General features: G+C 44.3%; 1 protein-coding gene across 2 annotated transcripts in view; it reads left to right on the top strand.

Annotated features, from left to right (window-relative positions):
* The window catches only part of LOC120028082 (integrin beta-1-like), a 58,970-nt gene that overhangs the window by 24,730 nt on the left and 11,023 nt on the right, over positions 1-23,217 (top strand). For both annotated transcript variants that reach the window (XM_038973244.1, XM_038973243.1), the window contains exons 2-4: positions 8,841-8,907; positions 17,058-17,143; positions 17,435-17,654. In XM_038973244.1, coding sequence (XP_038829172.1) covers positions 8,841-8,907; positions 17,058-17,143; positions 17,435-17,654 — 373 coding nt within the window. The remainder of the gene's footprint in view (positions 1-8,840; positions 8,908-17,057; positions 17,144-17,434; positions 17,655-23,217) is intronic.

Genomic DNA, 23,217 nt, shown 5'->3' with positions numbered 1-23,217 from the left:
CCTTTGTCCAGAACAATCGTTGTTTGGTTTTAGAATGTCCTCTTCTCCAGTCAATTAGCACGGAAAGCTAGCAAAGTAGCGCGAAGCTCTCCTTCCTGAACAAAGGCACACAACGCAACACGCCTAGTCCCGAATAAATTTCAATAATCTAATAAAACTATATTGAAAAAACATACTTTACGATGATATTGTCACATTTATCAAATAAAATCAAAGCCGGAGATATTAGTCGTCTATAACGACAGCTTTTCAGAAGGCAATACCAGGTCCCTTCTCGCGCTCTCCAGAAAACAGGAAACTGGTGACACGTCATGCCGAGAGCTTTTATTCGACCCCAGATCAAGTTATACACTCCATTTCTTCTCTCACTGCCTGTCGACATCTAGTGGAAGACGTATGAAGTGCATGTATACTAATAAATCTCAAGGACATTTATAGGCAGGCCCTAGAACAGAGCATCGATTTCAGATTTTCCACTTCCTGTCAGGAAGTTTGCTGCAAAATGAGTTCTGTTTTACACACAGATATAATTCAAACGGTTTTAGAAACTAGAGAGTGTTTTCTATTCAATAATCTAATAAAACTATATTGAAAAAACATACTTTACGATGATATTGTCACATTTATCAAATAAAATCAAAGCCGGAGATATTAGTCGTCTATAACGACAGCTTTTCAGAAGGCAATACCAGGTCCCTTCTCGCGCTCTCCAGAAAACAGGAAACTGGTGACACGTCATGCCGAGAGCTTTTATTCGACCCCAGATCAAGTTATACACTCCATTTCTTCTCTCACTGCCTGTCGACATCTAGTGGAAGACGTATGAAGTGCATGTATACTAATAAATCTCAAGGACATTTATAGGCAGGCCCTAGAACAGAGCATCGATTTCAGATTTTCCACTTCCTGTCAGGAAGTTTGCTGCAAAATGAGTTCTGTTTTACACACAGATATAATTCAAACGGTTTTAGAAACTAGAGAGTGTTTTCTATCCAATAGTAATAATAATATGCATATTGTACGAGCAAGAATTGAGTACGAGGCCGTTTAAATTGGGCACGATTTTCCCCCAAAGTGAAAACAGCGCCCTCTGTCCTCAACAGGTTTTAAGGAAAGCTTTGACTATGTACAGACTCAGTGAGCATAGCCTTGCTATTGAGAGAGGCCGCCATAGGCAGACCTGACTCTCAAGAGAAGACAGGCTATGTGCACACTGCCCACAAAATGAGGTGGAAACTGAGCTGCACTTCCTAACCTCCTGCCAAATGTATGACCATATTAGAGACACATATTTCCCTCAGATTATACAGATCCACAAAGAATTAGAAAACAAACCCAATTTTGATAAACTCCCATATCTACTGGGTGAAATACCACAGTGTGCCATCACAGCAGCAAGATTTGTGACCTGTTGCCACAAGAAAAGGGCAACCAGGGAAGAACAAACACCATTGTAAATACAACCTATATTTGTTTATTTATTTTCCCTTTTGTACTTTAACTATTTGCACATCATTACAACACTGTACATATACATAATGACATTTGAAATGTCTTTATTCTTTTGGAACTTTTGTAAGTGTAATGTTTACAGTAAAAATGTTATTGTTTATTATCTATTTCACTTGCTTTGACAATGTAAACATATGTTTCCCGTGCCAATAATGCCCTTAAATTGAATTGAAATTGAATTGAAATTGAATTGAAATTGAATTGAGAGAGTGATTCATAAATAGAGCAAGAAAGGGGAGGGAGAGAGAGATAAAGAGAGCAAGAAAGGGGAGGGAGAGAGAGATAAAGAGAGCAAGAATGGGGAGGGAGAGAGAGATAAAGAGAGCAAGAATGGGAAGGGAGAGAGATAAAGAGAGCAAGAAAGGGGAGGGAGAGAGAGAGATAAAGAGAGCAAGAAAGGGGAGGGAGAGAGATAAAGAGAGCAAGAATGGGGAGGGAGAGAGAGATAAAGAGAGCAAGAATGGGAAGGGAGAGAGGTAAAGAGAGCAAGAAAGGGGAGGGAGAGAGAGAGATAAAGAGAGCAAGAAAGGGGAGGGAGAGAGATAAAGAGAGAAAGAATGGGGAGGGAGAGAAGGAGAGAGATTACTTATCTTGCAACTGATTTATATTTCAGCATCATTTCAGTTGAGATGTATTTCCTGTTTGTCAGGGGTCTGCGACTGTAGTAAACCAGTCTGGGATTGCTGCCATAGGATATATATATATATATATATATATATATATATATATATATATATATATATATATCTCTCTCTCTCTCTCTCTCTCTCTCTCTCTCTCTCTCTCTCTCTCTCTCTCTCTCTCTCTCTCTCTCTCTCTCTCTCTCTCTCTCTCTCTCTCTCTCTCTCTCTCTCTCTCTGGAAAAGCAGTTAGCTTAGCGTTTGTGATTGTAATATTGCTGCTGCTAGGACGTATTCGTTGACATGTAGATATTTCTAAAGGAAGGAAGCCTCTAAATAAATAAAGCCACTCACTCAGTTGTGACTAAGACCTGCGAGTGCAACTCAATCTGAATCTGATGCTCAGCTGTTTTAACAATCTACACTAGACAGGAAGAGATTGTGTTTAACCCATCTGACTTTATACACAGTTGGTCTGCATTTTTATTTATTTAACCTTTATGCATTCAGGAAGTCCTATTGAGGTCAGAAGACCTCTTTATAATGGAGATCGGGCCAAGAGGGCAGCTCAATAAAAATAACAGGGAGAGTGGTCAGAGTGGGCTGTGTATTTTTAGAAGGAAATGGGTGGTTATCATGGGAAATTATTAGGTAGGGGGTAAGGCTGGGTATTGACAGGGACCTCACGATACGAGATTATCACGATACTCAGGTGCGATATGACAGGGGTACTGAAGAACTATTTGAGAAGGTCCGGTCACACAACTTGTCTAGGTGGCAAAGGTCCGGATGGATAATGTAATTTATTGGCGTGGTAATAAACCCCCACCTCACAACCCATGCTCCCCCAAACTGTTCACACCCCTCTTGTTGATAGAGATAAAATGTTGCATTTTCAGAGCAATTTTCCTGCAATTCTATGCATTCTTTCATGTCTTGTGTGTTTATATGATATTTAGTCTTTTTTCGGGGGGGGGGGGGGGGGTGACTGGTCCGTATTGACCCCGTTCTGGATCCGGTCCGTGGTCCAGCAGTTGAGTACGGAGGCAATATGATATGTGTGTATTGCGATTCAATACTGTGATTTTATTGCTCTTCAATGTAACATATTGCTCACAATATGTCTGCTGCAGAGAGACAAGAGAGAGCATGACGAGCAAAATGAGTTTTGACCAGTCTTGGAAATAAAAGTGCTAAAAACAAATTGGCGTTTTGGTGCATGTAAAGTCAACTAGCTCAAAAACAATATTGTGCTGTTGGCAAAACAATACGATATATCGTCAAAAATAATATCCCGATATGTAACTGTATCGATTTTTTTTCTCTCCCATCACTAGTAGGGTAGGGGGTGGGGAGGGAGGTTGTGGTAGAAGAGAGGGGGCATGATAGCTGGTGCCTGTCCAAATATGGCAGCTCTACTCAGCTCAGGAACATAGCTGTTCCTCAGGAACATAGCTGTTCCTGAGCTGTTAATGGCGCCGAAGGAGATGGCTGCCGTTTTACGATCCCATAACCAATTGTGCTATTGTTTATGTTTTTTTGCGTTATTTGTAACTTTGTACATAATGTTTCTGCCACCGTGTTTTATGACCGAAAAGAGCTTCTAGATATCAGGACAGTGATTACTCACCGCGTACTGGAGGAATACTTTTTCTTCAACGAGTCGGACGGGAAGGATTTACTTCAGACGCCCGACTAAGGCGTCATTCACAGAAGAAAGAGACGGATGTATCGAGGACGAAGGTCCGGGTGCCTTGTAAGGATCCGACGCCGAGAGGGTAATCTACCTTTACCATCGGTCCTATTAGCCAACGTACAATCAATCGATAATAAAATAGGTATATCCTACCAATGGGACATTAAAAACTGTAATATGTTACGTTTCACCAGGTCGTGGCTGAACGATGACATGAATAGCATACAGCTGGCCGGTTTAAACTTTTTCGGGGGGGGGGGGGTTCAGGGTGTGTGTGTGTGGGGGGGGGGGGGTTCAGGGTGTGTGTGGGGGGGTTCAGGGTGTGTGTTTGCAGGGGAGGGGTTTCAGGGTGTGGGGGGGTTCAGGGTGTGTGGGCCGGGGGGGTTCGGGTGGTGTGTGCGGGGGAGGGGGTTCAGGGTGTGTGTGTGTGGGGGGGGGGCACAATTGGTTCATGGTGTGTGTGGTTGACAGTATATCCTATCACCTGGATGGTTTTAAGGAATCTGCACTGTGTTGTCTACAGACCAGTGATCTATGTCTAATTTTGGACATGGTTTAGGTTTAATGAAGATCTCAGATTTTTGTTGCCCTCCCAAAGTGGATATACTTGAGAAATTTGGTTGTTTAGTCAAGTTACCATATCACAGTGGTGGGCCGTCAGAGCCAGCAAGGCCTTCTCTGCTGGCCTAAACATCATCAGAATATATATATTTTTTAAATATATTTTCCCACAAATATGTATTAAATTATTCCCCAGAGTAAGAGTTATACTCTTCATTTCATAGCTTTCCTCTTGGTTGCACTGCTTCCAGCCCCAGGTTGAGATTTGGAGGGCTGGTCTTTATGTTAGATCTTTTATCCAATCATATTCAGCCATCATGTGTTGCCAGGGGTCTAAAATCTGCCCTCAGGCCTTCAGAATCAACAGTGCGGGCGCTTGTAGCTTATAGTGAATGGAAATGAAAATTTAGTGTCAACCAATCAGCTTTAGAGTTGGCTATTGTACGCCTGCTGGCTGGCTCCAGTGTTACACAGGAGCCAGCTAGCAGGCGTAGTGCGTGCACGTCTTTTGATTGGATTACCAATATTGAGAGGCAGGTCCTATGGGCAGGTCTATGCAGATCTAGGAAACTGAATTTGATAAACGAATTAATTCGCGTACTACTAAGCTGTTTTTTCAACCCACAATGGCGGAAGGAGGAGAAGATATCGATTTGGTCGAGGATATAATTATAACGCCATTCTCAAGACGAACTTTTCAAGAAAAGTTAGACATTGTAAGGAGAGGTCGCCCGACGCCGACGCTATAAAGCCTGTCACAGGCGGGAAAGGGGTTCCAACTACGAGCGCTATCAATGGCTCACAGGCTCCGAGAAGCACTGCAAACTGTAATGCTGGGAATGCCTATTATTTGCAAGTGATCGATTTGGTGTTTGGAGCCACACTGGCTTTGCAAACTTGAGTTGTCTAACCAAGGCAGCAACGAGACACCAAAGTACGGCTGGGCACTTACAAGCAATGGTGCTTTTGAAAACTTTTGGGGACACCGGAGTGGATCTACAGCTCAACGAACAAGCGCGCAGGGCAACGGAGCTGCACAATGAAAAGGTGAAGGGAAATATTGAAAAGCTTCATTGATTGTGTCATGTTTTTGGGTAACACTGTTTACCCAAAAATGTCAATTTCAAGGTGACGCAACGCCTGGTTATACTGCGTTTCTGTCTAAATGTATAGTGTCTAGAGCCATGGCATCATAATGATGGTAATAAGAGGTGGATTAATTCGGGTGGGACTGTGTAGTACCTCACTGAAGGCCCAGGCCCACGGCACGCCACTGCCATATCAGTCTCAGTCCAGCCCATTGGCCCCTGTGCTGCATATCTGCCCAGTGAAAGATCTGGCCAAAAGATACTAATTCTTAAGTTATGTGTACGTTTCTCATCTTCAATAAGGGGTAGGACAGTACCAGTGTGTTGGTCTACATATCGTTCTGTCCACTAGTCCCTTTCCCTCTGACAGTGGAGGACTTGAAGAGCATTCCTGTCACCAGCTGCTAAGCTTCATAGAATAGAAGCAGCCCTTTTGTTTTTCTAACTTGACCCCTCGCTGGCATTTTACAGGCATAGTTTCACACATAATGGTTCCCTGGAACTCTGTGCTGGACCAACAGAGGCTGTGGTTTTGGTTCTGTCCAGAGGTCACAGATGTTTATTCTATCTGGGACAAAGGGTTTGCAGGGCCGTTTGTACAAATCTTTGTTGTGTGAAGTTCAACTACTTTGCAGAAGCTTTTAGCTAAAGCAAAAGGCTGCCTTAATCTCTTTCTCTAAGACATTTGTTTCGTCAACAACTCATCAATAACTGAATTATAGTCAGCCAGTCAGAGGCCCTAGTCCATCTGATCTAATCTGGGGGTTGAAGACAGGCTGTCTGTCCTGCAAGGCTCTATATAGAACATGATGGGACACACACACACACACACGAGGTGCCAAGGAATGCTTCACTCAACACCATACAGTACTGACTGCCAGAACTTATTTCTCACCACCACTGAGAATGCACAAGCAATCTTTTTCTTATATATATTTTTTTACAAAACATACACATACAAACGACAACATACAGACGAGCACAGCACCCTCAGTGCAGTAACTGTGTAGTGTTAGCTGTCATTGACAGGCCAGGGGTATATATTTTGGTCCTATGACAGCTTCCCACCACTGTAAAATGGGGGAGAATTCCTCTTGAGCTTCCTCATCACTAGCCCTTCTATCCGTAATGTTAACCATGTGCATTGATGTTAGGACAGCATGCTGGTGATTAGCAGTTCTGTGTTGGATGGATGGCCTCGGTAGAGAGACAATGCAGAGGATTGTCCTGTAGGCTACCAGCTGAAGTCTGCATCCCAAAGGAATAGGATGCATCCCTACTAAACTCGCTAGGGTTGGTCTGTTGTACTGAGACAGGAAGTTTCTAGTAAATTCTCCACATTGATGCACTCTCAACCCCCTTCTCCACCTTAAGGGATTGTGTCATGGATGCTGTGCTTATCTCTTCTCCATCAGCATAATAGCATTGTCCCCTCACCCATTTCAATCAATCAATCAAATGTATTTATAAAGCCCAATGTCACAAAGTGCTATACAGCCTAAAACCCCAAACAGCAAGCAATGCAGATGTAGAAGCACGGTGGCTAGGAAAAACTCTCTAGAAAGGCAGAAACCTAGAGAGGAACCAGGCTCTGAGGTGTGGCTGTGCCGGGTTGAGATTATAACAGTACATGGCCAAAATGTTCAAACGTTCAATGATGACCAGCAGGGTCAAATACAAATTAGCAGTGGTTGTAGAGGGTGCAACAGGTCAGCATCTCAAGAGTAAATGTCAGTTGGATTATCATAGCCGAGCATTCAGAGTTAGAGACAGCAGGTGCGGAAGAGGGAGAGTCGAAAACAGCAGGTCCAGGACAAGGTAGCACGTCTGGTGAACAGGTCAGGGTTCCATAGCCGCAGGCAGAACAGTTGAAACTGGAGCAGCAGCACGACCAGGTGGACTGGGGACAGCAAGGAGTCATCAGGCCAGGTAGTCCTGAGGCATGGTCCCAGGACTCAGGTCCTCCGGGAGGGGAGAAGGAGAGAATTAAAGTGAGCATACTTAAATTCACACAGGACAAAGACAGGAGAAATACTCCAGATATAACAGACTGATCCTAGCCCCGAGACACAAACTATTGCAGCATAAATACTGGAGGCTGAGACAGGAGGAGTTGGGAGACACTGTGGCCCTGTCCGACGATGCCCCCAGACAGGGCCAACCAGGCAGGCCATAACCCCACCCACTTTGCCAAAGCACAGCCATTAGAGGGATATCTTCAAAACCACCAACTTACTACCCTGAGATAACAGCTTCTGTTAAAGCTGTACCACTAAATAGAGTTGAAACATTGAGGCTGATTTCTTTCTAGGCTATCTGTAAAATGCCTGGTTATAATGGGAGGTAATAAACTATCTGATGGCAGGGAGGCAGAGGTCTGCTATTCTCAGTGTGTCACAGGATAACAGTCAGGAGCTAATTCAATAAAACAACCTCCTCTCACATGTCATTCTTCTTCCTTCACTAACCTGCAGTCTCCCCTCCCTCCCGCCATCTATCCCTCCGTCCCTCCCTCCTGTAAATAGCCCAGTTAGGCTCCATAGGGTCAAAAGTCTTCCTGCAATGTATATCGATCCCTATTCGGCACACACACCCACCCCCTTTGACTCAGGTCAATGAATCATTCCCCGTTTTACACTCAGTCCCCAGCTCAACCCTCCTTAACGACAGGGAGACTAAATACACTCTGACTTCTCTGGTTAAATGGACCATTAGAGAACCACAGCTTACATGGGAGCATAAGGAGAGCAATGGCCCATGAGTTAATACAGTTACTGATTATATCTATAATATATAGGCGTCCAGACCATGTGACCACCTGACCAGGAAGAACTCTGTGCCCAAAGGCTATATCTGTGACGTGGTAAGGTTGGACCCAGGTGCAGAGAAGAGACCAGATGAGGAATCAGTGGTAAAGGATAAACATAATATTTTACTGAGGTACGGTAGCCACATGATCACAGTACACATGAAAAAACAACAACCGCCAAGTCTCAAACTCACTCAGGAAACAAACACACAAGGCAAACAATTCAAGTTTACAAAGGACTGCAGAAAACACACCTCTTTTAAAGGGACACAATCATGAAATTATAAGACACACCTGAGTCCAATAAAAGTCTCTAGGGCGGCTTCTGCCGCACTCTGGTGCCAGGAGGAAGCATGACAATATCAGTTAACTGGTCCTTTTAGTCAAGGGAAGGAAGAATGTATGCATTAGATCACCAAGCCTCATGCATTCTATGGTACTACAAATGTAAACACATTCACAACGTCTGTCTTCTATGGTACAAGAAATGTAAACAAAAACACAGTATTCAACCTCCACCTTTACTGTATCCTCACACATTACATTTTTTTCAGATGGACCTGAAACTACTTCTGATTTCAACGTTGTTAGGAGTCATTTGTTATAGCAGTGCTCAGCAAGGTAAGATTATTCTCCATCTTATCTCAAGTTTCTGCTTTACTTACTGTAACTTCCACCTTGTTAGACAAAATCAACCCTCAACAGTATTCTGTTTCTGTACACTGACTACACAGTACATCATCTAATCATAATATATTTCTACTAAACCGCATCATAAATATACAGTACGGAATAGTGATTAACTGCCTGATGTCCCGTAAGGGTGAGCCGACCCCAACTGAGCATGCTGCTGTAATGTAATGATGTCATAAGTCAGAAGAAGAAGCAGCTCCACCTACACTGTAAACCCCAAGACATTTTTACTCAAATACTTCAAGTAAGTTGAGCTCAAAGTCAATGAAAAGTCATTATTTCTTAAAATTTGTTGTCCTGACTCTCAACTAAACAAGGCAACAGTAAACGTGTCGTCCCCCATGAATGATAAAGCACCCCATTTTGAGCAAATTGAGATTGTGTGTGACTAACACATTTCAGTTAATTACTATAGCTCCCACCTTGGGCCAATCGGTGTAATTTTGTAAATGCCGTATTTCTATGGCAAGACACATCATTCACCCATGTTTCGTCACCAGTGCTGTCTGAGATATCGCGTATGACGTACGAACGAATAGACGCAGACAGATCCACAGTTCCCTCCCCGATTTTCATCGTGGGGGACAATGGGAAGTCACATCAACTACATTTTTAAAGTTATGATAACAAATGTACTTTTTCCCCAGCATGCTCTACTGCAGGTAGATACAAAAAAAAGATGTAATATCTGTGTTTTTGCATGTACATTGAGGGATTGATTGATTAATTTTATGCTGCACAAAGATAAATAATAGAGAGATATACAGTGCCTTTCGAAAGTATTCAGACCCCTTGACTTTTTCCACATTTTGTAGGTTACAGCCTTACTCTCAAATTGATTAAATCGTTTTCCCCCTCATTTATCTACACACAATACCCCATAATGACAAAGCAAAAACAAATTTTTATACATTTTTGCTAATTTATTCAAAGTAAAAAAATATATATTATATTTACATAAGTATTCATTTACATATTGCTCTGACATGCACTCTCAACTGTGGGACCTTATATAGACAAGTGTGTTCCTTGCCAAATCATGTCCAATCAATTTAATTTACCACAGATGGACTCCAATCAAGTTGTAGAAACATCTCAACAATGTTCAATGGAAACAGGGTGCACCTGAGCTTAATTTCGAGTCTCATGGCAAAGGGTCTGAATACTTACAGTGGGGCAAAAAAGTATTTAGTCAGCCACCAATTGTGCAAGTTCTCCCACTTAAAAAGATGACCTGTAATTTTCATCATAGGTACACTTCAACTATGACAGACAAAATGAGAAAAAAAATCCAGAGAATCACATTGTAGGATTTTTAATGAATTTATTTGCAAATTATGGTGGAAAATAAGTATTTGGTCACCTACAAACAAGCAAGATTTCTGGCTCTCACAGACCTGTAACTTCTTCTTTAAGAGGCTCCTCTGTCCTCCACTCGTTACCTGTATTAATGGCACCTGTTTGAACTTGTTATCAGTATAAAAGACACCTGTCCACAACCTCAAACAGTCACACTCCAAACTCCACTATGGCCAAGACCAAAGAGCTGTCAAAGGACACCAGAAACAAAATTGTAGACCTGCACCAGGCTGGGAAGACTGAATCTGCAATAGGTAAGCAGCTTGGTTTGAAGAAATCAACTGTGGGAGCAATTATTAGGAAATGGAAGACATACAAGACCACTGATAATCTCCCTCGATCTGGGGCTCCACGCAAGATCTCACCCCGTGGGGTCAAAATGATCACAAGAACGGTGAGCAAAAATCCCAGAACCACACGGGGGGACCTAGTGAATGACCTGCAGAGAGCTGGGACCAAAGTAACAAAGCCTACCATCAGCAAGGGCATTGAAGATGAAACGTGGCTGGGTCTTTCAGCATGACAATGATCCCACACACCGCCCGGGCAACGAAGGAGTGGCTTCGTAAGAAGCATTTCAAGGTCCTGGAGTGGCCTAGCCAGTCTCCAGATCTCAACTCCATAGAAAATCTTTGGAGGGAGTTGAAAGTCCGTGTTGCCCAGCAACAGCCCCAAAACATCACTGCTCTAGAGGAGATCTGCATGGAGGAATGGGCCAAAATACCAGCAACAGTGTGTGAAAACCTTGTGAAGACTTACAGAAAACGTTTGACCTCTGTCATTGCCAACAAAGGGTATATAACAAAGTATTGAGAAACTTTTGTTATTGACCAAATACTTATTTTCCACCATCATTTGCAAATAAATTCATAAAAAATCCTACAATGTGATTTTCTGGATTTTTTTTTCTCATTTTGTCTGTCATAGTTGAAGTGTACCTATGATGAAAATTACAGGCCTCTCTCATCTTTTTAAGTGGGAGAACTTGCACAATTGGTGGCTGACTAAATACTTTTTTGCCCCACTGTATGTAAGTAAGGTATCTGTTTTTTATTTGTAATAAATTTGCTAACATTTCTACAAACCTGTTTCCACTTTGTCATTATAGAGTAGTGTGTGTAGATTGCTGATGATTTTCTTTATTTTTTAAATCCATTTTAGAATAAGGCTGTAACGTAACAATGTTGAAAAAGTCAAGGGGTCTGAATACTTTCCGAAGGCACTGTATGTAATCAAATTGACTGCAAGACACCAGAACTGATATAATATTTTACTAAAACATAATAATTTCAAACCTTGCTTACATTTGTATACGCAGTCTAAAAATTATTTTTAAATATGTTCCGGCCCTCTGATCATCCTCTCAAAAATAAAATCGTTCCAATGCTGAACTATTTGATGAACCCTGCCTTCAAATCAAATCAAACGTTATTTGTCACATTCACCGAATACAACAGGTAGACCTTACTGTGAAATACTTACTTACAAGCCCTTAACAAACAATGCAGTTCAAGAAAGCGTTAAGAAAATATTTACCAAATAAACTAAAGTAAAAAATAATAAAAAAGTAACACAATAAAATATCAATAACGAGGCTATATACAAGGGATACCAGTACCGAGTCAATGTGCGGAGGTACAGGTTAGTCGAGGTCATTTGTGTATATATAGGTAGGGGTAAAGTGTCTATGCATAGATAATACGTAGTGAGTAGTAGCAGTGTAAAAACGAATGGGGGGGTCAATGTAAATAGTCCGGGTGGCCATTTGAATAATTGTTCAGCAGTCTTATGGCTTGGGGGTAGAAGCTGTTAAGGAGCCTTTTGGTCCTAGACTTGGCGCTCCGGTACCGCTTGCTGTGCGGTAGCAGAGAGAACAGTTTATGACTTGGGTGACTGGAGTCTTTGACAATTTCTTGGGCTTTCCACTGACACCGCGTAGCATATTCAATGGGAAGAAAAAGTATGTGAACCTTTTAGAATTACCTGGATTTCTGCATAAATTGGTCATAAAATTGTATCTGATCTTCTTTTAAGTCACAACTATAGACAAACACAGTCTGCTTAAACTAATAACACACAAACAATTCACATTTTTCATGTCTTTATTGAACACACCGTGTTAACATTCACATTGCAGGTTGGGAAAAGTATGTGAACCCTTGGATTTAATAACAGGTTGACCCTCTGGCAGCAATAACCTCAACCAAACATTTTCTATAGTTGCGGATCAGACCTCCACAAAAGTTGAAATATTTTTTCAAAACTGTTTCAGTTCCACAATATTCTTGGGATGTCTGGTGTGAACCGCTCTCTTGATGTCATGACACAGTATCTCAATCGGGTTGAGGTCAGAAATGACTGGGCCACTCCTGAAGGCATATTTTCTTCTGTTCAAGCCATTCTGTTGTTGATTTACTTCTGTCTTTTGGGTTGTTGTCCTGTTGCATCACCTAACTTCTGTTGAGCTTCAATGCAAAATGTCTTGATAAACTTGAATTCATTTTTCAGTCGACGATAGCAAGCTGTCCAGGTCCTGAGGCAGCAAAGCCGCCCCAAACCATGATGCTCCCTCTATCATAGTTTACAGTTGGGATGAGGTTTTGATGTTGGTGTGCTGTGCTGTGCCTTTTTTTCTCCACACATAGTGTTGTGTTGTTTGGAAGGAACAGACAACTTTAGTTTCATCTGTCCACAGAATATTATGCCAGTAGCTCTGTGGAACATCCAGGTGCTCTTTTGCGAACTCCAGACGTGCAGCAATGTTTTTTTGACAGCAGTGGCTTCTTCCATGGTGTCCTCCCATGAACACCATTCTTGTTTAGTGTTTTACGTATTGTAGACTCGTCAACAGAGATGTTAGCATCTTCCAGATATTTCTGTAAGTCTTTAGCTGACACTCTAGGATTCTTCTTAACCTCATTGAGCATTCCGCACTGTGCTCTTGCAGTCATCTTTACAGGACGGCCACTCCTAGGGAGAGTAGCAACAGTGCTGAAATTTCTCCATCTATAGACAATTTGTCTTACCGTAGACTGGCTTTTAAAGATACTTTTGTAACACTTTCCAGCTTTATGCAAGGCAACAGTTCTTAATCTTAGGCCTTCTGAGATCTCTTTTGTTCGAGGCATGGTTCACATCAGGCAATGCTTCTTGTGTATAGCAAACTCAAATTTTGTGAGTGTTTTTTATCGGCCAGGGCAGCTCTAACCAAAATCTCCAATCTCGTGCCATTGATTCGACTCCAGGTTAGTTGACTCCTGACTTCAATTAGCTTTTGGAGAAGTCATTAGCCTAGGGGTTCACATACTTTTTCCAACCTACACTGTGAATGTTTAAATTATGTATTCAATATAGACAAGATAAAAACAATAATGTGTGTGTTATTAGTTTAAGCACCCTGTGTTTGTCTATTGTTGCGACTTAGATGATCAGATCAAATTTGGTCAAATTTATGCAGATATCCAGGTAATTTCAAAGGGTTCACATACTTTTTCTTGCCACTGTAGGTCCTAGATGGCAGGAAGCTTGGCCCCAGTGATGTACTGGGCCATACGCACTACCCTCTGTACCACCTTACGGTCAGATGCCAAGCAGTTGCCATACTAGGCGGTGATGCAACCGGTCAGGATGCTCTCGATGGTACAGCTGTAGAACTTTTTGAGGATCTGGGGACTCATGCCAAATCTTTTAAGTCTCCTGAGGGGGAAAAGGTGTTGTCGTGCTTTCTTCACGACTGTCTTGGTGTGTTTGGACCATGATAGTTTGTTGGTGATGTGGACACCAAGGAACTTGAAACTCTCGAGTCGCTCCACTACAGCCCCGTCGATGTTAATTGGGGCCTGTTCGGCCCGCATTTTCCTGTAGTCCACAATCAGCTCCTTTGTCTTGCTCACATTGAGGGAGAGGTTGTTGTCCTGGCACCACACTGCAGGTCTCTGACCTCCTCCCTATAGGCTGTCTTATCGTTGTCGGTAATCAGGCCTACCACTGTTGTGTTGTCAGCAAACTTAATAATGGTGTTGGAGTCATGCTTGGCCACGCAGTCGTGGGTGAACAGGGAGTACAGAAGGGGACTAAGCACGCACCCCTGAGGGGCCCCAGTGTTGAGGATCAGCGTGGCAGACATGTTGTTGCCTACCCTTACCGCAGGGGGCAGTCCGTCAGGAAGTCTAGGATCCAGTTGCAGAGGGAGGTGTTTAGTCTCAGGGTCCTTAGCTTAGTGATGAGCTTTGAGGGCACTATGGTGTTGAACGCTGAGCTGTAGTCAATGAACAGCATTCTCACAGGTGTTCCTTTTGTCCAGGTGGGAAAGGGCGGTGTGGAGTGCGATTGAGATTGCGTCATCTTTGGATCTGTTGGGGCGGTATACGAATTGGAGTGGGTCTAGAGTATCCGGGATGATGCTGTTGATGTGAGCCATGACCAGCCTTTCAAAGCACTTCATGGCTACCAACGTGAGTAATTATTTAGACAGGTTACCGTCGCTTCCTTGGGTGCAGGGACTATGGTGGTCTGCTTGAAACATGTAGGTATTACAGACTCGGTCAGGGAGAGATTGAAAATGTCAGTGAAGACACTTTCGAATTGGTCCACGCATGCTTTGAGTACACGTCCTGGTAATCCCTCTGGCTCTGCAGCTTTGTGAATGTTGACCTGTTTAATAAAGGTATTTTTCACATCGGCTACCGAGAGCCAGAACAGCTGGTGCTCTCGTTTATGCTTTAGTGTTGCTTGCCTCGAAGCAAGCATAACAGGCATTTAGCTCATCTGGTAGGCTCGCGTCTGTAATAGTTTTCAAGCCCCACCACATCTGACAAGTGTTAGAGCCGGTGTAGTAGGATTCAATCTTAATCCTGTATTGATGCTTTGCCTGTTTGATGGTTTGTCTGAGGGCGTAGCGGGATTTCTTATAAGCGTACGGATTAATGTCCCGCTCCTTGAAAGTGGCAGCTCTAGCCTTTAGCTCGATGCGGATGTTGCCTGTAATCCATGGCTTCTGGTTGGGATATGTACGTACGGTCACTGTGGGGACGACGTCATCGATGCACTTATTGATGTGGTATACTCCTCAATGCCATTGGCTGAATCCCGGAACATATTCCAGTCTGTGCTAGCAAAACAGTCCAGTAGCGTAGCATCCACGTCATCTGACCACCTCCGTATTGAGCAAGTCATTGGTACTTCCTGCTTTAGTTTTTGCTTGTAAGCAGGAATAAGAAGGATAGAATTATGGTCAGATTTGACAAATGGAGGGCTTTTCTGTGCTTCTCTGTGTGTGGAGTAAATGTGGTCTAGAGTTGTTTTTCCTCTGGTTGCACATGTGAGATGCTGGTAGACATGAGGTAAAACGGATTTAAGTTTGCCTGCATTAAAGTCCCCTGCCACTAGGAGTGCTGCTTCTGGGTGAGCATTTTCTTGTTTGCTTATGGCCTTATACAGCTGGTTGAGTGCAGTCTTAGTGCCAGCATCGGTCTGTGGTGGTAAATAGATGGCTACAAATAATATAGATGAGAACTCTCTTGGTAGATAATGTGGTCTACAGCTTGTCATAAAGTATTTTACCTCAGGCGAGCAATACCTCGAGACTTCTTTAATATTAGGCATTGCGCACCAGCTGTTATTGACAAATAGACACACACCCCCGCTCCTCGTCTTCCCAGACGTAGCTTCTCTGTCCTGCCGATGCATGGAAAATTCTGCCAGCTCTATATTATCCTTGTCGTCGCTCAGCCACGACTCGGTGAAACATAAGATAATACAGTTTTTCATGTCCTGTTGGTAGGACAGTCTTGATCGTATATCATTCATTTTGTTTTCCAATGATTGCATGTTGGCCAATAGAACGGATGGCAGTGGAGGTTTACTCACTCGCCTACGAATTCTCAGAAGGCAGCCTGACCTCCGCCCCCCTTTTTCTCCGTCTTTTCTTCACGTTCCCGAGAAAGCAGTATATCCTTTGCGTCAGACTTGGAAAAAATCTTTGTTCAGTTCGAGGTGAGTAATCGCTGTTCTGATGACCAGAAGTTATTTTTAGTCATAAGAGACGGTAGCAGCAACATTATGTACAAAATAGGTAAAAAAATAATAATAATTACAAACAACGCAAAAAAACTAACAAAATAGCACAGTTGGTTAGAAGCACGTACAACGGCAGCCATCCCCTCCGGCGCCATTCTATAAAATCTGAGATATGTAATGTATTGTCATAAAGAGTTTAATTATAATGATAACATTCACCTAGGAACTCACTTGGTGAAGGCCACAGGACTCACTCGAAAAGGCAAGGCACACTGGGAAATTATATTGGAGGCGTGGCTTAGTGGGGGCATATGCAAAAAAAAAAAATCAAGCTGATACAACTCAAATCTGAACCCCCTACAGGGTAACAGTTACTCTGTTGGTTTGAGTAATGACTACAAATCACTAAGTAACTGTACTCAGATATATTAAGTGCAACAGGTTTCCTCAAAAGTTGAGTAATGACATCACACTGGGGTTTACAGTGTATGTTTCTTTGAGCATTTCTTTGAGCATAGTAGTGACGACATCATGGACCTACGGAACAGCGTAATATTCCATTCTGTCTCTGGCTCAATTTACTGTTCTCACTGAGGCACACAGTTTTCCAAATTACACAATGTGTACACTGGCTTTCCTGGTTAGGTTTTAGGAGTCTATGATGAGTTTGCTTCTTTTCAACCTTTGTTTTTCCATTCCAGAAGGGAACGAGTGCATCAAGGCTAATGCCAAATCCTGTGGGGAGTGTATTCAAGTGGGAGCGAAATGTGGCTGGTGCATGGACCCAGTACGTGGATATGAATTTGCCAATAACATTGTTACTGCATTGATGCTACACAACCTTAATATCGACTGACTCAGCGTTACAACTTGAAGAGTCTGTTCCTTGGAATTAAATTCCTTAATTCCTTGGAATTAAAACACGAGTGTGTCGGGCAATATTGTTTGTAACCTTTATAACCTGCTTGGGAGTGTAGGAAATACATTTTCAGAAAATAAGGACCTTACATTTTTGGGTGGATTTCCTCTGAGTGCCATAATGCAATGTGTCATGATACTTACACCTCCTCTCTCCCAGGAGTTCCTGAAGCAGGGTGAGGCCACATCGACCCACTGTGACGAGCTGGAGTCCCTGAGGAAGAGAGGTTGCAGCTCCACCAAGGTAGAAAACCCCCGAGGCAGCCAGCGGCTCCTGAAGAACAAGGCTGTGACCAACCGCAACAAGGGAGAAGGGAAACTCCGACCAGAGGACATCACACAGATCCAGCCACAGAAACTCACCCTCAGCCTCAGATCTGGTAAAAACTTAAATGGAACTGTTATGTTTGATTGGGTTGCGTCCCAAATTGAACCCTTTTCACTATTTAGTGCACTACTTTTAGCTCTAGTCAAAAGTAGTGCCTTATGTTAGGAATCGGGTGCCATTATAAAAAGGCCTTCTTAGACACATTAACTTCTAATTCCTCCCAAACCCGGATCCGGGAGCACCCCCATCAGTAAAAAAGCTGACTAGCATAGCCTAGCATAGCGTCACAAGTAAATACTAGCATCTAATATCATTAAATCACAAGTCCAAGACACCAGATGAAAGATACACATCTTGTGAATCCAGCCATCATTTCTGATTTTTAAAATGTTTTACAGAGAAGACACAATATGTAAATCTATTAGCTAACCACGTTAGCAAAAGACACCACTTTTTTTACTCCACCAGTTTTTTACTCCATCAGTAGCTATCACAAATTCGACCAAATAAAGATATAAATAGCCACTAACCAAGAAACAACTTCATCAGATGACAGTCTGATAACATATTTATTGTATAGCATATGTTTTGTTAGAAAAATGTGCATATTTCAGGTATAAATCATAGTTTACCATTGCAGCCACCATCACAACTCTCACCAAAGCGACTAGAATAACTACAGAGAGCAACGTGTATTACCTAATTACTCATCATAAAACATTTCTTAAAAATACACAGCGTACAGCAATTGAAAGACACAGATCTTGTGAATCCAGACAATATTTCAGATTTTCTAAGTGTTTTACAGCGAAAACACAATATAGCGTTATATTAGCATACCACAATAGCAAACATCACAACAGCATTGATTCAAGCCAAACATAGCGATTACGTATAAACCACCAAAAGATATACATTTTTTCACTAACCTTCTCAGAATTCTTCAGATGACAGTCCTATAACATCATATTACACAATGCATATAGAGTTTGTTCGAAGATGTGCATATTTAGCGGCACAAATCGTGGTTATACAATGAGAAAAGTAGCCAAGCTGCAAAGAAAATGTCAGGAGAAATCTTGGGAAAGGCACCTATTCTAATCGAAAACTATTCATAAACTTGACTAAAAAATACAAGTTGGACAGCAAATGAAAGATAAATTAGTTCTTAATGCAATCGCTGGGTTAGATTTTTAAAATTAACGTTACTGCGCAATACAGCGTGCGCTAAAGCGAGACCGCCCCATAATTCATGGCGGAATTATTATTTAACATTTGTCAACATAAGTACGAATTAACAGCATAAAGACTGCTTACTATTAGCTGAGCTTCCATCAGAATCTTGGGCAAGGTGTCCTTTCTCCAGAACAATCGTCTTTGGGTTGAAAGATGTCCTCTTGTCCGGTCGAAATAGCCGCTAATGTTAGCCACCAACTGGAGAGGTGTCCAACTCGTGAAAGCGCATGACAAAGAAATCCCAGAAAATCGCAATAAACTGCTATAAACTGCTATAAGTCGGTTTAAATTAACTACCTTATGATGTCTTTAACACCTATAACGAATAAAAACATGACCGGAGATATAGAACTACTAAAACGAAAGCGTTTGCAGGACGCCATTGTGATGTCTTCTTGCGCCAGGCGCACCGTTGAAAAGGACGGTACTTACGTTCCACGGTCTTATATAAGGTCCCAGATTGCACAATCCACTCCATTCAAATTCTCCCCGCTTACTGACATCTAGAGGAAGACGTATGCAGTGCATGTAGCCCGATGGCTTACATGGGGACTTATAAACTGACCTCAGAACAGGGACCTCGATTTCTGAAATCTCACTCCCTGACAGGAAATGTGCTGCAGAATGAGTTCTGTTTCACTCAGAGAAATAATTCAAACGGTTTTAGAAACTAGAGAGTGTTTTCTATCCAATAGTAATAATAATATGCATATTGTACGAGCAAAAATTGAGTACAAGGCAGTTTAATTTGAGAACGATATTTTACAAAGTTGAAACAGCACCCCCTATATTGACAAGATTAAGCCTTGACTCCAGCCATTCTCAAATGAGGTCAAGTACCATGAGACAGTCAATATAAAGCCCTGATAAAAGTATTATTGGAACTTTATGGGCTGGTTTTCTGGACAGATATCAAACCTAGTCCTCTCATGAAGTCTTAGTTCATTTTGCTTCAGCCAAAACATCTTGCTTGACAACCGTTGTTGACGCAGCGTTGCTGAGGGTCTTTTTTGTTTATCCTGCTGTTCCTCCGTGGTCTTTCATTGTTATGTTGATTAGTTACAGTAGCCTCCATTTTCTTTTGAGTGTTTTAGCTATTATGATTTGGAAGGAGTATTCCTTATACTCTTTCATGTGAAGGCCAGCACCTTATTTGACATGGAAGTGTCACGTTCCTGACCTGTTTTCCTTGTTTTTGTATTTGTTTAGTATGGTCAGGGCGTGAGTTGGGGTGGGCATTCTATGTTATGTGTTTCTATGTTTAGGTTCATTGTCATTTAGCCTGATATGGTTCTCAATCAGGGACAGGTGTTTTACGTTTCCTCTGATTGAGAACCATATTAAGGTAGGTTGTTCACACTGTTTGTTTGTGGGTGATTGTCTTCCGTGTCTGTATGTATGTTCGTACCACACGGGACTGTAGCGTTTGTTTGTAGTCTGTACCTGTTCGTGGGTTCTTCGTGTATTTGTAAGTTCTCATGTTTTAGGTCAGTCTACGTCGTTTATTTGTTTCGTCGTTCTGTTATTAAATATTCATTATGTCTTCATCACCCGCTGCGCCTTGGTCCGCTCATTCACCACAAGACGACCGTTACAGAATCACCCACCAACAAAGGATCAAGCAGCGGTGTAACTGGAGAAAGCAACAGCGCACGAAGGAGGAATGGACATGGGAGGATGTTTTGGACGGCAAGGGTTGCTACACATGGGAGGAGATCCTGGCTGGAAAGGATCGCCTCCCATGGGAACAGCTGGAGGCGATTAGGAGAGCAGAGGCAACCGGAGAGAGGAACCGGCGTTATGAGGGTACGCGACTAGCACGGAAGCCTGTGAGTCAAGCCCAAAAATTTATTGGGGGGGGGGGCTAAAAGGGAGTGTGGCGAAGTCAGGTAGGAGACCTGCGCCTACTCCCTGTACTTATCGTGGAGAGCGAGAGTACGGGCAGACACCGTGTTACGCAGTAGAGCGCATGGTGTCTCCTGTACGTGTGCTTAGCCCGGTGCGGGTTATTCCACCTCCCCGCACTGGCAGGGCTAGATTGAGTATTGAGCCGGATGTCATGAAGCCGGCCCAACGCATCTGGCCACCAGTGCGTCTCCTCGGGCCGGCATACATGGCACCAGCCTTATGCATGGTGTCCCCGGTTCGCCTACATAGCCCAGTGCGGGTTATTCCACCTCCCCGCACTGGTCGGGCTACGGGGAGCATACAACCAGGTAAGGTTGGGCAGGCTCAGTGCTCAAGGGAGCCAGTACGCCTGCATGGTCCGGTATATCCGGCGCCACCTCCCCGCCCCAGCCCAGTACCACCAGTGCCTACACCACGCACCAGGCTTCCTGTGCGTCTCCAGAGCCCTGTTCCTCCTCCACGCACTAGCCCTGTGGTGCGTGTCTCCAGCCCATTACCACCAGTACCGGCACCACGCACCAAGCCTCCTGTGCGTCTCCAGAGCCCTGTTCCTCCTCCACGCACTAGCCCTATGGTGCGTGTCTCCAGCCCATTACCACCAGTGCCTACACCACGCACCAAGCCTCCTGTGCGCCTCCAGAGTCCTGTGCGTCCTGTTGCTGCTCTCCGCACTAGCCTGAAGGTGCGTGTCCTTAGCCCGGTACCTCCAGTTCCGGCACCACGCACCAGGCCTACAGTGCGTCTCAGCCGGCCAGAGTCTGCCGTCTGCCCAGCGACGCCTGAACTGCCCGTCTGCCCAGCGGTGCCTGAACTGCCCGTCTGCCCAGCGCCGCCTGAACTGCCCGTCTGCCCAACGGCGCCTGAACTGCCCATCTGCCCAACGCCGTCTGAACTGTCCGTCTGCCAAGCACCGCATGAACTGCCCGTCTGTACTGAGCCTTCAAAGCCGCCCGTCTGTACTGAGCCTGCAAAGCCGTCCGTCTGCCATGAGCCTTCAGAGCCGTCCGCCAGACAGGAGCCGCTAGAGCCGTCCGCCAGACAGGAGCCGCTAGAGCCGTCCGCCAGACAGGAGCCGCCAGAGCCGTCCGCCGGACAGGAGCCGCCAGAGCCGTCCGCCGGACAGGAGCCGCCAGAGCCGTCCGCCGGACAGGAGCCGCCAGAGCCGTCCGCCGGACAGGAGCCGCCAGAGCCGTCCGCCGGACAGGAGCCGCCAGAGCCGTCCGCCGGACAGGAGCCGCCAGAGCCGTCCGCCGGACAGGAGCCGCCAGTGCCGTCCGCCGGACAGGAGCCGCCAGAGCCGTCCGCCGGACAGGAGCCGCCAGAGCCGTCCGCCGGACAGGAGCCGCCAGAGCCTTCCGCCGGACAGGAGCAGCCAGAGCCGTCCGCCGGGCAGGATCAGCCAGAGCCGTCCGCCGGCCATGACCAGCCAGAGCCGTCAGCCGGCCATGACCAGCCAGAGCCGTCAGCCGGCCATGACCAGCCAGAGCCGTCAGCCAGCCATGACCAGCCAGAGCCGTCAGCCAGTCCGGTGTTGCCCCTCAGTCCGGTGTTGCCCCTCAGTCCGGTGTTGCCCCTCAGTCCGGTGCTGCCCCTTAGTCCGGTGCTGCCCCTTAGTCCGGTGGGGTTAATTTGGAGGGGGGTCATTAGGAGGAGGTTACGAAAGCGGGGAATGACTATGGTGGGGTGGGGACCACGTCCTGAGCCAGAGCCGCCACCGTGGACAGATGCCCATCCAGAACCTCCCCTAGACTTTAGGTGGTGCGCCCGGAGTTCGCACCTTGAGGGGGGGGTTCTGTCACGTTCCTGACCTGTTTTCCTTGTTTTTGTATTTGTTTAGTATGGTCAGGGCGTGAGTTGGGGTGGGCATTCTATGTTATGTGTTTCTATGTTTAGGTTCATTGTCATTTAGCCTGATATGGTTCTCAATCAGGGACAGGTGTTTTACGTTTCCTCTGATTGAGAACCATATTAAGGTAGGTTGTTCACACTGTTTGTTTGTGGGTGATTGTCTTCCGTGTCTGTATGTATGTTCGTACCACACGGGACTGTAGCGTTTGTTTGTAGTCTGTACCTGTTCGTGCGTTCTTCGTGTATTTGTAAGTTCTCATGTTTTAGGTCAGTCTACGTCGTTTATTTGTTTCGTCGTTCTGTTATTAAATATTCATTATGTCTTCATCACCCGCTGCACCTTGGTCCGCTCATTCACCACAAGTCGACCGTTACAGGAAGGTGCACATTAATTAATTTATTTAACCTTTATTTAACCAGGTAGGCTAGTTGAGAACAAGTTCTCATCTGCAACTGCGACCTGGCCAAGATAAAGCAAAGCAGTGTGACACAGACAACAACACAGAGTTACACATGGAGTAAACAATAAACAAGCCAATAACACAATAAACAAGTCAATGACACAGTAGAAAAAAGAAAGTCTATATACAGTATGTGCAAAAGGCATGAGGAGGTAGGCAATA

The sequence above is a fragment of the Salvelinus namaycush genome, chromosome 33, assembly GCF_016432855.1.
Source record: "Salvelinus namaycush isolate Seneca chromosome 33, SaNama_1.0, whole genome shotgun sequence".
Taxonomy (NCBI): Eukaryota; Metazoa; Chordata; class Actinopteri; order Salmoniformes; family Salmonidae; genus Salvelinus; species Salvelinus namaycush.
This window is presented reverse-complemented; position numbering and strand designations above follow the sequence as displayed.